At 52.6% G+C, this 17,837-nt stretch overlaps 1 protein-coding gene across 1 annotated transcript in view; it reads right to left on the bottom strand.

Annotated features, from left to right (window-relative positions):
* Nucleotides 1-1,276: 1,276 nt before the first annotated feature.
* The window catches only part of aqp1a.1 (aquaporin 1a (Colton blood group), tandem duplicate 1), a 31,934-nt gene continuing 15,373 nt past the window's right edge, over nucleotides 1,277-17,837 (bottom strand). The window contains exons 2-4 of the mRNA XM_080213561.1: nucleotides 14,942-15,106; nucleotides 11,035-11,115; nucleotides 1,277-1,533 (exon numbers count right to left, since the gene is read on the bottom strand). Coding sequence (XP_080069687.1) covers nucleotides 1,354-1,533; nucleotides 11,035-11,115; nucleotides 14,942-15,106 — 426 coding nt within the window. The 3' untranslated portion in view covers nucleotides 1,277-1,353. The remainder of the gene's footprint in view (nucleotides 1,534-11,034; nucleotides 11,116-14,941; nucleotides 15,107-17,837) is intronic.

Genomic DNA, 17,837 nt, shown 5'->3' on the forward strand with positions numbered 1-17,837 from the left:
GGAATGAGCTGCCGGATAAAGTGGTAAATGTGGGGTCACTTTTAACATTTAAGAAAAACTTGGACGGGTTCATGGATGAGAGGGGTGTGGAGGGATATGGTCCAAGTGCAGGTCAGTGGGACTAGGCAAAAAAATGGTTCGGCACAGACAAGGGGGGCCAAAAGGCCTGTTTCTGAGCTGTAATTTTCTCTGGTTCTGTGTCCCCGTGTCTTCCTCAGGGTGCTCCAGTTTCCTCCCACAATCCGAAAGGGGTCCTGGTTAGGTGAATTGGCCGTGCTAAATTTGCCCCTTAGTGTCCCGGGGGGGGGGCGTGCGTGGGTTAGAGGGATTAGCAGGGTAAATGCGTGGGGTTACAGGGATAGGGCCGAGGTGGGATTGTGGTCGGTGCAGGTTTGATGGGCCGAACGGCTTCCTTCTGCGCTGTAGGGAGCCTGTAACCCCTGTGCTCAACAATCCCGGTGCAGTGCCGAGGGAGAGCTGCACCGTCAGGGGCACTTCCAGTTTAAGATGTTAAAGTCGGTTCCTGCCTGCCTGCTCACGTGAATGTAAAATCTCCGAGGCCTCCCGTAAAAAGAGAGGCTTCACTGGGCCCACATTCTCCCCATCCTCACGCCCTGGGCTAACGTTAATCCCACAAGTTAAAGAAAAAAACGCCTTATCTGATCACTGATTTCCTTTCTGGTTTTTTTTTTTCTCTCGTGTGTAAATTGGATCCCAAAATTCCTTCCTTGCACATCAAAAATACCCCGACGGTTAAGGCCACCAGTTAGGTGCTGAACGACGGCAGATCCTGCCGTCTGGATGTGAGGTAAAGTTGAAATTTGAGAAGGGTTCTGCTTGTAGAGTGAGCGAGGCGAAGGATCCAGACCCAACCCGTTCTGGGTTGCGAGAAGTTAGGGACCCGCGATCAAAACAAGTCCAACCGCAGTGGAATCGGGGCCCGGGTTCGAAGTCTCGCTCGAAAGACAGCGCTCTCGGCGATGTGGCACCCCTGCCCCCTCCCCCGTCAGTGCGGCCAAGGCTTGGGGGGGGCGGGAGGGGGGAGGGGAGGGGAGGTGGCCGAGATTCCACCAGATTTGAAAGTGGAGGAAGAGGCTGGGACTTCCCATTCTGCCTCCACGATCCCAACATCTCCCAACCGGAAAAGTGCGGAGCCGACGTGCGCAAGAGATGAGAAAGCCCGGCGCCCCTCCCCTCCCCCCACCCTCATTCCCCCTCCCCCCACACCCCCCCCACCACCCCTTCCCTCCCCCCGAACCCCACCCCCCCCCACCACCACCACCAGACACCCATTCGATTTTTCTTTTCTCAATGGGTGCCACCCTTCTCCTTTACTTTCTCTTCTTGTTGAGTTTACTTTGGCTTCATCTCTATCCTGGCGCTGTCCTCCTCTGCTTCCACATCGTACTCTTCCGCCTGCCCGTTGGTCAGCACCTTGAGCCGCTCGGACATGTTGCCGCAGCTGGAGGTCAGCAGGAAGTCATAGCTCAACGCGGCGGCGAGCCCCCCGATGATGGGGCCCACCCAGTACAACTGGCGGGGGGACAATAAACAGCACAGGAATTAGCAGGAGAACATAGAACATAGAACATTACAGCACGGAACAGGCCCTTCGGCCCACAATGTTGTGCCGACCAGTCTTATTTTTAAAAAAAAACATTGACCCTCTAACCTAAACCAATCCCTTTTCGTCCATAAACCTATCCACCAATCTCTTAAACGCCCCCAAACTAGGCGCATTTACAACTGCAGCAGGCAGGGCATTCCAATCCCTCACCACCCTCTGGGTAAAGAACCTGCCCCTGACATCCGTCCTATAACTACCCCCCCTTAATTTAAAGCCATGCCCCCTCGTGCTAGATTTCTCCATCCGAGGAAACAGGCTATCACCATCCACCCTATCTAAACCTCTAATCATCTTATATGTTTCTATAAGATCCCCTCTTAGCCGCCTTCTTTCCAGTGAAAAACAACCCCAAATCCCTCAGTCTCTCCTCATAGGACCTCCCCTGCATACCAGGCAACATCCTGGTAAACCTCCTCTGCACCCTCTCCAAAGCCTCCACATCCTTCCTGTAATGTGGGGACCAGAACTGCACACAGTACTCCAAGTGCGGCCGTACCAGAGTTGTGTACAGTTGCAACATGACGCTGCGACTCCTAAATTCAATCCCCCTACCAATAAACGCCAAGACACCGTACGCCTTCTTAACAACCTTATCTACTTGATTCCCAACTTTCAGGGATCTATGTACACATACACCTAAATCCCTCTGCTCCTCCACTCTATTCAAAGTCCTCCCGTTAGCCCTATACTCAACACATCTGTTATTCCTACCGAAATGGATTACCTCACACTTCTCCGCATTAAACTCCATCCGCCACCTCGCGGCCCAGCTCTGCAACCTGTCCAAGTCACCCTGCAAACTTCGACACCCTTCCTCACAATCTACCACACCTCCGACTTTGGTGTCATCAGCAAACTTACTAATCCACCCAACTATACCCTCATCCAGATCATTAATAAAGATTACAAACAGCAGTGGCCCCAAAACAGATCCCTGAGGCACACCACTCGTAACCGCACTCCATGATGAATAATTACCATCAACCACCACCCTCTGTCTCCTATCTGCTAACCAATTCCTGATCCAAGTACCTAAATTACCACCAATCCCATACATCTGCATTTTCTGCAGAAGCATACCATGGTGAACCTTATCAAACGCCTTACTAAAATCCATATATACCACATCTACTGCCTTACCCCTATCCACCTCTTTGGTCACCTTCTCAAAGAACTCAATAAGGTTAGTGAGGCACGACCTTCCCGCTACAAAACCATGCTGACTATCTCTAATCAATTCATTACTCTCCAAATAACTATAAATCCTATCCCTAATAATTCTTTCTAAAACCTTGCCCACTACAGAAGTAAGACTCACTGGTCTGTAATTCCCAGGGAAGTCTCTGCTCCCCTTCTTAAACAATGGGACAACATTCGCTGTCCTCCAATCTTCCAGTACTATACCAGAGACCAACGACGACCTGAAGATCGGAGCCAGTGGCTCTGCAATCACCTCTCTTGCCTCCCATAGAATCCTAGGGTAAATCCCGTCCGGACCAGGGGACTTATCTATTTTCAACCCCTCTAGAATATCCAAAACATCCTCTGTATCAACTACAATACTTTCTATTTTACACCCCTTCACCCCAGTGACCTCCTCAGCTACATTCATATCGTCCTGCGTGAACACCGAAGAGAAATAATGGTTCAATGCCTCTCCAATCTCTTCCGGTTCCACACACAACTTCCCCCTACTGTCTGTAACTGGCCCTAATCTTGCCCTGACCAACCTTCTGTTCTTGACATACCTATAGAACGCCTTAGGATTCTCCTTAATCCTATCAGCCAAAGTCATCTCATGCCCTCTTCTAGCCCTTCTTAACTCCCTCTTCAACTCCCTCCTAGCCAATCTAAAGCTTTCTACTGCACTACCTGAGCCCTCAAGCCTCATCCGAACATAGGCCTCCTTCTTCTTCCTAACCAACACATCAACTTTTTTTGTGCACCACGGTTCCCTAGCCCTACCAATTCCTCCTTGCCTGACAGGGACATACCTATCACAGACCCACAGTAGCTGCTCCTTGAAAAAACTCCACATTTCAGACGTTCCTAGTCCCTGTAACCTCCTAGTCCAATCAATGCTTCCTAATTCTCTCCTAATGGCCTCATAATTACCCTTCCCCCAGCTAAAACTACTGACCCGAGGTTCATGCCTATCCCTTTCCATCACTAAGGTGAACGTAACCGAATTGTGGTCACTATCACCAAAAAGCACACCAACTTCCAAGTCTAGCACCTGGTCCGGCTCATTTCCCAGCACCAAGTCCAATATAGCCTCACCTCTAGTTGGCCTATCTACATATTGGGGAGATTCCTTCCCCAGGAGACGGTTCATAAATGTAAATGGCAGGACTCTTAAGAGTATTGATAGGCAGAGGGATCCGGGTGTACAGGTACACCGATCACTGAAACGCAGATAGAGAAGGTAGTCAAGAAAGCATACGGCGTGCTTGCCTTCATCGGCCGAGGCATTGAGTTTAAAAATTGGCAAGTCACGTTATAGCTTTATAGAACCTTAGTTAGGCCACACTTGGAATATGTTGTTCAATTCTGGTCGCCACACTACCAGAAGGATGTGGAGGCTTTGGAGAGGGCGCAGAAAAGATTTACCAGGATGTTGCCCTGGTATGGAGGGCATTAGCTATGAGGCGAGGTTGGAGAAACTTGGTCCACTTTGGTAGGAAGAATGGTAGGAAGGACTATTACTTACGTGGCGAAAAACTGCAGCAGGCGACGGTGCAGAGGGACCTCGGGGTCCTTGTGCATGAGTCGCAAAAACCCAGCCTGCAGGTGCAGCAGGTGGTCAGGAAGGCGAATGGGATGCTGGCCTTCATAGCGAGGGGGATTGAATATAAAAGTAGGGAGGTCTTGCTGCAGCTGTATAGGGCATTGGTGAGGCCGCAGCTGGAGTACTGTGTGCAGTTTTGGGCGCCGCACCTGCGCAAGGATATTTTGGCCCTGGAGGGAGTGCAGAGGAGGTTTACTAGGCTGATACCGGAGTTGAGGGGATTGAGCTATGAGGAGAGGCTGAATAAACTAGGCTTGTACTCGTTAGAGTTTAGAAGAATGAGGGGAGATCTCATTGAGATGTATAAGATGATGAATGGGATGGATAGGATAGAGGTGGAGAGACTCTTCCCGCTCAAAAAAGACAGTAGGACTAGGGGGCACAGCCTCAAGATAAAGGGGAGGCGGTTTAGAACGGAGTTGAGGAGGAACTTCTTCACTCAAAGGGTGGTGAATCTCTGGAATTCTCTACCCGTTGAAGTGGTGGAGGCTGCCTCGCTAAATATTTTTAAGAAGCGGGTTGATGGGTTTTTGATAAGAGAGGGGATTAAGGGTTATGGGGAGAGGGCAGGAAAGTGGAACTGAGCCACGACAGATCAGCCATGATCTTATTGAATGGCGGGGCAGGCTCGAAGGGCTAGATGGCCTACTCCTGCTCCTATTTCTTATGTTCTTATGTTAAACTTGGTTTGTTCTCACTGGACAACTGACATTGAGGGATGACCTGATCGAAGTCTACAAGATTACAAGAGGCATGGACAGAGTGGATAGTCGGAAGCTTTTTCCCAAGGTGGAAGAGTCAATTACTAGGGGACACAGGTTTAAGGTGCGAGGGGCAAGGTTTAAAGGAGATGTACGAGGCAGGTTTTTTACAAGAGTGGTGGATGCCTGGAATTAGCTGCCGGGGGAGGTAATGGAAACAGATACGGTAGTGAGTTTTATGGGGCATCTTGACAACTACATGAATAGGATAGGAACAGGGAGATATGGTCCCCGGAAGGGTAGGGGGTTTTAGTTCAGTTGGGCACCATGGTTGGTGCAGGCTTGGGGGCCGAAGGGCCTTTTCCTTGTGCTGTAATTTTCATTGTTCTTTTGAGAGACGGGGAAGAGGTGAAGATATTGGAAGGGACCGGGGAGAGAGGAGACAGAAAAGAAGGGACTTGGGAGTCATTTTCAACATTCTCTTAAGGTTAACGTGTAGGTTCAGTCGGCAGTTAGGAAGGCAAATGTAATGTTAGCATTCATGTCGAGAGGGCTAGAATACAAGAGCAGGGATGTACTTCTGGGGCTGTATCAGGCTCTGGTCAAACCCCATTTGGAGTATTGTGAGCAGTTTTGGGCCCTTTATCTAAGGAAGGATGTGCTGGCCTTGGGAAGGGTCCAGAGGAGGTTCACAAGAATGATCCCTGGAATGAAGGGCTTGTCGTATGAGGAACGGTTGAGGACTCTGGGTCTGTACTTGTTGGATATAGGGGGGGATCTTATTGAAACTTACAGGATACTGCGAGACCTGGATAGAGTGGACGTGGAGAGGATGTTTCTACTAATGGGAAAAACTAGAACCAGGGGGCACAACCTCAGGGTAAAGGGACGATCCTTTAAAACAGAGATGAGGAGGAATTTCTTCAGCCAGAGAGTGGGGAATGTGTGGAACTCTTTGCCACAAAAGGCTGTGGAGGCCGGGTCATTTAAGACAGAGATAGATAGGAACCCGATTAATCAGGGGATCAGGGGTTATGGGGAAAAGGCAGGAGAATGGGGATGAGAAAAATACCAGTCATGATTGAATGGCAGAGCAGACTCGATGGGCCGAGTGGCCTAATCCTGACCCAATGACTTATGGTCTACTGAATGCTAGCCCAGCCAGCAACACCCATGTCCGATGAATGAGTAAAAAGAAAGAATGTGGATGTTGTTGAAAGGGTTGGTGTTTCTAACAGCGTCTCCCCAATTCCTGATGCCCCCCCTGCATACACCCCATCCACTCATTTCTCTCCCCCCATCCTCCCATTTACTCACATCCATCCCCCCATCCCCCCATTTACTCACATCCCTTCCCCATCCCCCCCATTTACTCACATCCCTCCCCCATCCCCCCATTTACTCACGTCCCTCCCCCCATCCCCCCCATTTACTCACATCCCTCCCCCCATCCACTCACATCCCTCCCCCCATCCCCCCCATTTACTCACGTCCCTCCCCCATCCCCCCATTTACTCACGTCCCTCCCCCCATCCCCCCCATTTACTCACATCCCTCCCCCCATCCCCCCCATTTACTCACATCCCTCCCCCCATCCCCCCCATTTACTCACATCCCTCCCCACATCCCCCCATTTACTCACATCCCTCCCCCCATCCCCCCCATTTACTCACGTCCCTCCCCCATCCCCCAAATTTACTCACATCCCTCCCCCCATCCCCCCCAATTACTCACATCCCTCCCCCCATCCCCCCATTTACTTACATCCCTCCCCCCATCCCCCCCATTTACTCACATCCCTCCCCCCATCCCCCCATTTACTCACGTCCCTCCCCCCACGGTACGGTGTCTTGGCGTTTATTGGTCGGGGGATTGAATTTAGGAGTCGCAGCGTCATGTTGCAACTGTACACAACTCTGGTGCGGCCGCACTTGGAGTACTGTGTGCAGTTCTGGTCCCCACATTACAGGAAGGATGTGGAGGCTTTGGAGAGGGTGCAGAGGAGGTTTACCAGGATGTTGCCTGGTATGGAGGGGAGATCCTATGAGGAGAGACTGAGGGATTTGGGGTTGTTTTCGCTGGAAAGAAGGCGGCTAAGAGGGATCTTATTGAAACATATAAGATGATTAGAGGTTTAGATAGGGTGGACAGTGATAGCCTTTTTCCTCGGATGGAGAAAGCTAGCACGAGGGGGCATGGCTTTAAACTAAGGGGGGGTAGTTATAGGACAGATGTCAGGGGTAGGTTCTTTACCCAGAGGGTGGTGAGGGATTGGAATGCCCTGCCTGCTGCAGTTGTAAATGCGCCTAGTTTGGGGGCATTTAAGAGATCCGTGGATAGGTTTATGGATGAAAAGGGATTGGTTTAGGTTAGAGGGTCATTGTTTTTTAACTGGTCGGCGCAACATCGTGGGCCGAAGGGCCTGTTCGGCGCTGTAATGTCTATGTTCTATTTTCTATGTTCTATCCCCCCCATTTACTCACATCCCTCCCCCCATCCCCCCAATTTACTCACATCCCTCCCCCCATCCCCCCATTTACTCACATCCCTCCCCCCATTTACTCACATCCCTCCCCCCATCCCCCAATTTACTCACATCCCTCCCCCATCCCCCATTTACTCACATCCCTCCCCCCCATGTTACTCACATCCCTCCCCCCACCCCCCAATTTACTCACATCCCTCCCCCCATCCCCCCAATTTACTCACATCCCTCCCCCCATTTACTCACATCCCTCCCCCAGCCCCCATTTACTCACATCCCTCCCCCAGCCCCCCAATTTACTCACATCCCAACCCCCATCCCCCCCATTTACTCACGTCCCTCCCCCATCCCCCCAGTTACTCACATCCCTCCCCCCATCCCCCCCATTTACTCACATCCCTCCCCCAGCCCCCCATTTACTCACGTCCCTCCCCCCATCCCCCCAATTTACTCACATCCCTCCCCCATCCCCCCCATTTACTCACATCCCTCCCCCCATCCCCCCCATTTACTCACATCCCTCCCCCATCCCCCCATTTACTCACATCCCTCCCCCCATCCCCCCAATTTACTCACATCCCTCCCCCATCCCCCCAATTTACTCACATCCCTCCCCCCATTTACTCACATCCCTCCCCCATCCCCCCCATTTACCCACATCCCTCCCCCATCCCCCCCATTACTCACATCCCTCCCCCCATCCCCCCAATTTACTCATCCCTCCCCCCATTTACTCACATCCCTCCCCCCATCCCCCCCATTCACTCACATCCCTCCCCCCCATCCCCCCCATTTACTCACGTCCCCCCCCCATCCCCCCATTCACTCACATCCCTCCCCCCATCCCCCCCATTTACTCACATCCCTCCCCCCATCCCCCCCATTTACTCACATCCCCCCCCCATCCCCCCCATTCACTCACGTCCCTCCCCCCATCCCCCCCATTCACTCACATCCCTCCCCCCATCCCCCCCATTTACTCACATCCCTCCCCCCATCCCCCCCATTTACTCACATCCCTCCCCCCATCCCCCCATTTACTCACATCCCTCCCCCCATCCCCCCATTTACTCACTCCCTCCCCCCATCCCCCCATTTACTCACATCCCTCCCCCCATCCCCCCCATTTACTCACATCCCTCCCCCATCCCCCCATTTACTCACATCCCTCCCCCCCATCCCCCCCATTTACTCACGTCCCTCCCCCATCCCCCCCATTTACTCACATCCCTCCCCCCATCCCCCCCATTTACTCACATCCCTCCCCCCATCCCCCCCATTTACTCACATCCCCCCCCCCATCCCCCCATTTACTCACATCCCTCCCCCCATCCCCCATTTACTCACATCCCTCCCCCCATCCCCCCCATTTACTCACATCCCTCCCCCATCCCCCCCATTTACTCACATCCCTCCCCCCATCCCCCCCATTTACTCACATCCCTCCCCCCATCCCCCCCATTTACTCACATCCCTCCCCCCATCCCCCCCATTTACTCACATCCCTCCCCCCATCCCCCCATTTACTCACATCCCTCCCCCATCCCCCATTTACTCACATCCCTCCCCCCATCCCCCCCATTTACTCACGTCCCTCCCCCATCCCCCCCATTTACTCACATCCCTCCCCCCATCCCCCCATTTACTCACATCCCTCCCCCCATCCCCCCCATTTACTCACATCCCTCCCCCCATCCCCCCCATTTACTCACATCCCTCCCCCCATCCCCCATTTACTCACATCCCTCCCCCCATCCCCCCCATTTACTCACATCCCTCCCCCATCCCCCCCATTTACTCACATCCCTCCCCCATCCCCCCCCATTTACTCACATCCCTCCCCCCATCCCCCCCATTTACTCACATCCCTCCCCCCCATCCCCCCCATTTACTCACATCCCTCCCCCCATCCCCCCCATTTACACACCTCCCTCCCCCCATCCCCCCATTTACTCACATCCCTCCCCCCCATCCCCCCCATTTACTCACATCCCTCCCCCCATCCCCCCATTTACTCACATCCCTCCCCCATCCCCCCATTTACTCACATCCCTCCCCCCATCCCCCCAATTTACTCACATCCCTCCCCCCATCCCCCCAATTTACTCACATCCCTCCCCCCATTTACTCACATCCCTCCCCCATCCCCCCCATTTACCCACATCCCTCCCCCATCCCCCCCATTTACTCACATCCCTCCCCCCATCCCCCCAATTTACTCACATCCCTCCCCCCATTTACTCACATCCCTCCCCCCATCCCCCCCATTCACTCACATCCCTCCCCCCCATCCCCCCCATTTACTCACGTCCCTCCCCCCATCCCCCCCATTCACTCACATCCCTCCCCCCATCCCCCCCATTTACTCACATCCCTCCCCCCATCCCCCCCATTTACTCACATCCCTCCCCCCATCCCCCCATTCACTCACGTCCCTCCCCCCATCCCCCCCATTCACTCACATCCCTCCCCCCATCCCCCCCATTTACTCACATCCCTCCCCCATCCCCCCCATTTACTCACATCCCTCCCCCCATCCCCCCATTTACTCACATCCCTCCCCCCATCCCCCCATTTACTCACATCCCTCCCCCCATCCCCCCATTTACTCACATCCCTCCCCCCATCCCCCCCATTTACTCACATCCCTCCCCCATCCCCCCATTTACTCACATCCCTCCCCCCATCCCCCCCATTTACTCACGTCCCTCCCCCCATCCCCCCCATTTACTCACATCCCTCCCCCCATCCCCCCCATTTACTCACATCCCTCCCCCCATCCCCCCCATTTACTCACATCCCTCCCCCCATCCCCCCCATTTACTCACATCCCTCCCCCCATCCCCCATTTACTCACATCCCTCCCCCCATCCCCCCCATTTACTCACATCCCTCCCCCATCCCCCCCATTTACTCACATCCCTCCCCCCATCCCCCCCATTTACTCACATCCCTCCCCCCATCCCCCCCATTTACTCACATCCCTCCCCCCATCCCCCCCATTTACTCACATCCCTCCCCCCATCCCCCCCATTTACTCACATCCCTCCCCCCATCCCCCATTTACTCACATCCCTCCCCCCATCCCCCCCATTTACTCCCATCCCTCCCCCCATCCCCCCCATTTACTCACATCCCTCCCCCCATCCCCCCCATTTACACACCTCCCTCCCCCCATCCCCCCCATTTACTCACATCCCTCCCCCCATCCCCCCCCATTTACTCCTATCCCTCCCCCCATCCCCCCCATTTACACACCTCCCTCCCCCCATCCCCCCCATTTACTCCCATCCCTCCCCCCATCCCCCCCATTTACACACCTCCCTCCCCCATCCCCCCATTTACTCACATCCCTCCCCCACCCCCCACACCGCACCAGGCCCACTGGCTCATTGGACCCAACAGTCTCTTGTTCTGACAGGCACCAACTCACCCAGTGATCCTTGAAGTTTCCAGTAACAGCAGCCGGCCCGAAAGACCGAGCCGGATTCATCCCGCACCCGGTGAAGCCGATCTAAGGAGAGACAGTAACAATACAGAGATCAGCAAATGTTTCATACCCCACTTGGAGTACTTGGGGTACCTTTTTAGACCCCACTTGGAGTACTGTGCGCAGTTCTGGTCGCCTCACTACAGGAAGGATGTGGAAGCTATTGAGAGGGTGCAGAGGAGATTTACAAGGATGTTGCCTGGATTGGGAGGCATGCCTTATGAAGATAGGTTGAGGGAGCTGGGTCTCTTCTCCCTGGAGAGACGAAGGTTGAGAGGCGACCTGATAGAGGTTTATAAGATGTTGAGAGGAATAGTTAGGGTGGATTCTCGGAGGCTATTTCCCAGGGCTGAAATGGTCGCTACGAGAGGACACAGGTTTAAGGTGCTGGGGAGCAGGTACAGAGGAGATGTCAGGGGTAAGTTTTTCACTCAGAGGGTGGTGAGTGAGTGGAATCGGCTGCCGTCGGTGGTAGTAGAGGCGAACTCGCTGGGGTCTTTTAAGAGACTTCTGGATGAGTACCTGGGATTTAATGGGATTGAGGGTTATAGATAGGCCTGGGAGGTAGGGATATGATCGGCGCAACCTGTGGGCCGAAGGGCCTGTTTGTGCTGTAGTGTTTATGTTCTATGCAGCCCTATCAGGTCCCCCCTCAGGGCCTTAATTAACAGTTCTTAAGACAGCATTGAGTTGGAGTAATGACTACACTGGGAAACCCCTCAGGATTATCCACCTAAACTAGGAGTTTGTGTGTGGTCGAGAGAACTGCCCAGAACGAGCAATGACTTCACTGACTCTGATGCACCATAGAAAGCATCCTTTCTGGTTGTATCACAGCTTGGTATGGGCTCCTGCTCTGCCCAAGACCGCAAGGAACTACAAAAGGGCATGAATGTAGCCCAGTCCATCACACAAACCAGCCTCCCATCCATTGACTCTGTCTACCCTTCCCGCTGCCTCGGCAAAGCAGCCAGCATAATTAAGGATCCCACACACCCCGGACATTCTCTCTTCCACCTTCTTCCTTCAGGAAAAAGATACAAAAGTCTGAGGTCACATACCAACCGACTCAAGAACAGTTTCTTCCCTGCTGCCGTCAAACTTTTGAATGGATCTACCTTATATTAAGTTGATCTTTCTCTACACCCTCGCTGTGACTGTAACACTACACTCTGCACCGTCTCCTTTCCTCCTCTGTGAACGGTATGCTTTGTCTGTATAGTGTGCGAACAACAATACTTTTCACTGTATGCTAATACATGTGACAATAACAAATCAAATCAAAACACTTCACTAACTCTGACAGGGCCATCTCCACAGAAAGTGCTCCCCCTGATGTTATAGCACACACAAACACAGCCTCCGTCACCTGACCACACCAGCTGCTATTAGCTACCATGTTACAGAACCATAGAATCCCCATTCGGCCCATCGAGTCAGCACTGGCTCTCTGACAGAGCATTTTACCAAAGCCCTCTCCCCTGTTCTATCCCCTGAATCCTACACACTTACCATACTTAATCCACCTAATCTGCACATCTTTGGATACCAAGGGGCAATTTATCATGGACAATCCACCTAACCTATACATCTTTGGATACTAAGAGGCAATTTACCATGGCCAATCCATCTAACCTGCACACCTTTGGACACTAAGGGGCAACTTACGATGGCCAATCCACCTAACCTACACATCTTTGGACACTAAGGGGCAATTTAGCATGGCCAATCCCCTAACCTGTGCATCTTTGGACACTAAGGAGCAATTTAGCATGGCCAATCCACCTAACCTACACATCTTTGGACACTAAGGAGCAATTTAGCATGGCCAATCCACCTAACCTACACATCTTTGGACACTAAGAGGCAATTTAGCATGGCCAATCCACCTAACCTACACATCTTTGGACACTAAGAGGCAATTTAGCAAGGCCAATCCCCTAACCTGTACATCTTTGGATACTAAGGGGCAATTTAGCATGGCCAATCCACCTAACCTGTACATCTTTGGATACTAAGGGGCAATTTAGCATGGCCAATCCACCTAACCTGTACATCTTTGGATACTAAGGGGCAATTTAGCATGGCCAATCCACCTACCTTGCATACCTTTGGACTGTGGGAGAAAACTGGAGCGCCTGGAGGAATCCCACACTGACATGGGGAGAACATGCAAACACACAGACTTCTAACCAATCTCTGGATAAAGACGCAATGTATCTCCTATTTCAGCCTCATCTACAGAAGTTCTGAGGAAGTGTCACACATACCCGAGACATTATCTCTGTTTCTCTCTCTACAGATGCTGAGTTTATCCAGTTTCTGCTGTTTTTATTTCACTCTGGCGCTCAGGCTCACAGCCCTTATCTATAGATGCTCCCAATGACATTATTTCATGGTAGGGCAAAGTTCTCATGATGGATTCCCCAGTAGATACTGCTATCTTCAGTGTGCAGTGACAGCAGCCGTAGGTGGGGGTTTACAGCTCCGCTTGGGGAAGATCGTAGGAGATTTCCATTCTGGGGAGGGCGAGGTGATAGGGTTTCGGCCATAGAGGTTTACAGCACAGAAAGAGACCCTTCAGCCCATCATGTCTGTGCCAGCCATCAAACTCCAATCTATTCTAATCCCATTTTCCAGCACTTGCCTTGTATACTATGGGTGTTTCTAGCGCTCATCTAAATGCTTCTTAAATGTTAGAACATAGAACATAGAAAAACTACAGCACAAACAGGCCCTTCGGCCCACAAGTTGCACCGATGATATCCCTACTTACTAGGCTTACGTATAACCCTCAATCCTATTAAGTCCCATGGACTCATCCAGAATTTGCCTCCACCACCACCGACGGCAGCCGAATCCACCCACCCACCACCCTCTGAGTGAAAAACTTACCCCTTTGTTGTGAGGTTCCTGCTTCTACCACCCTTTCAGGCAGTGAGATTCCCATCATCTTCTGGGTGAAGAGGGTTTTCCTCAAATCCTCGCTAAATCTCCTGCCCCTTCTCTTAAATCTCTGCCCCTTTGTTATTGACCCCTCAACTAAGGGGAAAAGTTCCTTCCTATCCACCCTATCTGTGTCCCTCATAATTGTGTGCACCTCAATCAGGTCCCCCTCGGCCTTCTCTGCTCTACGGAGAGCAACCCCAGCCTAAACAGCCTCTCTTCAGAGCTGAAACACTCCAGCCCAGGTACCGTCCTGGTGGATCTCCTCTGCACCCTCTCCAGCGCAATCACTTCCCTCCTATAGTGTGGTGACCAGAACTGCACACAATACTCTAGCCGTGACCTAACCAGCATCTTGTACAGCTCCATCACAACCTCTCTGATCTTGCATTGTATGCCTGGGCTAATAAAGGCAAGTATCCCATCTGCCTTCCTAACCACCTTATCTAGCTGTCCTGCTACCTTCAGGGATCTTTGGACACGCACCCTAAGGTCCCTCGGTACTTCCTAATGTCCTGCCATTCATTGTGTATTCCCTAGCCTTGTTGGTCCTTCCAAAATGCAGCACAGAATCATAGAATCCTACAGTGTAGAAGAAGGCCATTCGGCCCATTGACTCTGCATCCATCATAATCCCACCCAGGCCCTATCCCCATAACCCCATGCATTTACCATAGCTAATCCTCCTGACATGAATGGTAGTTCCTTCACAGTGACAGCAGAGACCTGGAGGGCCAGAATGGCCTTCCGTGTTGGATAAGCCTGGAACCATCTGGAATCTTCCACGCTGCTGGTCCTCTTTATGTGACAATTCAGCTGAGACTATTGGCTGGAAGGTTGTTGAAACGCAGTTTTGGAAGGCTTTGCTAACCCCAGCCAGATGTTTCTGCCAAGTTTCACTCACCGCCATTAAGTGACCAATGACGACCGATAGTCCGATGGCGAGAGGGCCTGAGCCAGAGAGGTCCGACCTTCGCTTGTCAGTCGTTGCAAAGACACACAGTACGAGCTGGAAGGTGATGATGATTTCAACTCCCAGACCCTGCCCTGGAGTAACACCCTCTCCCAGCTGAAACACACAGGCAAAAAACAAGGAAGAAGCACGATTAGAAAATGCCACACAGGAAGGAAATGGACCAACATGATCGGGAATCATTATTACCTTTTTCAATCCCTTCCCTGTCTGATTGAACCCTCAGTACTGACCCTCTGACACTGCGGCAGTCTCTCAGTACTGACCCTCTGACAGTGCGGCACTCTCTCAGTACTGACCCTCTGACACTGCGGCACTCCCTCAGTACTGACTCTCTGAGAGTGCGGCACTCTCTCAGTACTGACACTCTGACAGTGCGGCACTCCCTCTGTACTGACCCTCTGACAGTGCGGCACTCCCTCTGTACTGACCCTCTGACAGTGCAGCACTCCCTCAGTACTGACCCTCTGACAGTGCGGCACTCCCTCTGTACTGACCCTCTGACAGTGCAGCACTCCCTCAGTACTGACCCTCTGACAGTGCGGCACTCCCTCAGTACTGACCCTCTGACAGTGCGGCACTCCCTCAGTACTGACCCTCTGACAGTGCGGCACTCCCTCAGTACTGACCCTCTGACAGTGCGGCACTCCCTCAGTACTGACTCTCTGACAGTGCGGCACTCTCTCAGTACTGACCCTCTGACAGAGCGGCACTCCCTCAGCACTGACCCTCTGACACTGCGGCACTCCCTCAGTACTGACCCTCTGACAGTGCAGCACTCCCTCAGCACTGACCCTCTGACAGTGCAGCACTCTCTCAGTACTGACCCTCTGACAGTGCAGCACTCCCTCAGCACTGACCCTCTGACAGTGCAGCACTCTCTCAGTACTGACCCTCTGACAGTGCAGCACTCTCTCAGTACTGACCCTCTGACAGTGCAGCACTCCCTCAGCACTGACCCTCTGACAGTGCAGCACTCTCAGTACTGATCCTCTGACAGTGTAGCACTCCCTCAGCACTGACCCTCTGACAGTGCAGCACTCCCTCAGCACTGACCCTCTGACAGTGCAGCACTCCCTCAGCACTGACCCTCTGACAGTGCAGCACTCTCAGTACTGATCCTCTGACAGTGCAGCACTCCTTCAGTACTGACCCTCTGACAGTGCAGCATTCTCAGTACTGACCCTCTGACAGTGCAGCACTCTCAGTACTGACCCTCTGTCAGTGCAGCACTCTCAGTACTGACCCTCTGACAGTGCAGCACTCCCTCAGCACTGACCCTCTGACAGTGCAGCACTCTCAGTACTGACCCTCTGACAGTGCAGCACTCCCTCAGTACTGACCCTCTGACAGTGCAGCACTCTCTCAGTACTGATCCTCTGACAGTGCAGCACTCTCTCAGTACTGACCCTCTGACAGTGTGGCACTCCTTCAGCACTGACCCTCTGACAGTGTGGCACTCCTTCAGCACTGACCCTCTGACAGTGCAGCACTCCCTCAGCACTGACCCTCTGACAGTGCAGCACTCCCTCAGCACTGACCCTCTGACAGTGCAGCACTCTCTCAGTACTGGCCCCATGCATCTCCCCTAGCTAGTCCCCCTGACACAAAGGGACAATTTAGCATGGCCAATCCACCTAACCCGTACAGCTTTGGAGGGTGGGAGGAAACTGGAGCACCCGGAGGAAACCCACGCAGACACAGGGAGAACGTGCAGACTGCGCACAGACAGTGACCCGAAGCCGGGAATCGAACCTGGGTCCCTGGCACTGGGAGGCAGCAGTGCTGGGCACTGTGCCACCGTGCCACCCCTATGATTCACGGCTGAATGTGGCAGGAATGCAGAACTGAGATCTGATCTGTTGGCTGTGGGATCACTTAGTTCTGTCTAAAATGAATTAATTCAGGTTAATTTTAAAAATTACGCAGGATTCATGAGATGCAGGGTTCATGAGGTGACGTTCTTCAACTTTTTTATTCATTTCTGGGACATGGGCGTCGCTGGCCAGCACTTATTACCCATCCCTAGTTGCTCTTGAGAAGGTGGTGGTGAGCTATTTGCTTGAACCCCTGCTGCAGTCCCTGTGGTGTAGGTACACCCACAGTGCTGTTAGGGAGGGAGTTCCGGAATTTTGACCCAGCGACAGTGAAGGAACGGCCGATATATTTCCACATCCGGATAGTGGAGGGGAACTTCCAAACCAGGTTCTCCTCTCCTGCCACTTGAGTGTTTATTACGGAGAGGGGGGTGGGGGGAATGCGTCACGCACTAAACCATAAATCTTCCCAGAGTGTTCGCTTGGTTTTATTGGTCTTAATGGGGTGACTATAAAGAGCTTTGCACGACTTTGAATCCAAAGAAACTTCTGGCTAAGTATTTTTTTAACTCACAAGGGTAGGTTGTGCAAACTAAGCTTAATGTTGTTGTCTTTCGGTTAAACCATTTTTCCGGTCCTGAATTCTAAACGCTGGTTGAACCAGCGATAACACCACCCAGTTAAACCCATAACACCATCGCTCCGCCATCCACCACGCCCCCCCCCACCCCCGCCATCCTGCTTCTACCCTATCCCCCACATCCCCCCCCCACCCCCATTGCCAGATCAGATTCACGGGCAGAGGGGACTCAATTCTGTGCAAAGGGCCAAAGAATACTGTCCACAACATTAGGTGGAAACGCAAACAGTAAAATCACCTTCCGTTGCTAACTTTCCCGAATAAACTGCGAGGATCACATGGTCAGTTTAATGGGTTTATAGGAACCAGCAAACTTTGCGAGATTTCACAAGTACTTTATTGCGAGCACATAATTGCAGGTTTTGATGGA

Source organism: Carcharhinus amblyrhynchos, chromosome 2 (assembly GCF_965287045.1).
Source record: "Carcharhinus amblyrhynchos chromosome 2, sCarAmb.v2.hapA, whole genome shotgun sequence".
Lineage (NCBI taxonomy): Eukaryota > Metazoa > Chordata > Chondrichthyes > Carcharhiniformes > Carcharhinidae > Carcharhinus > Carcharhinus amblyrhynchos.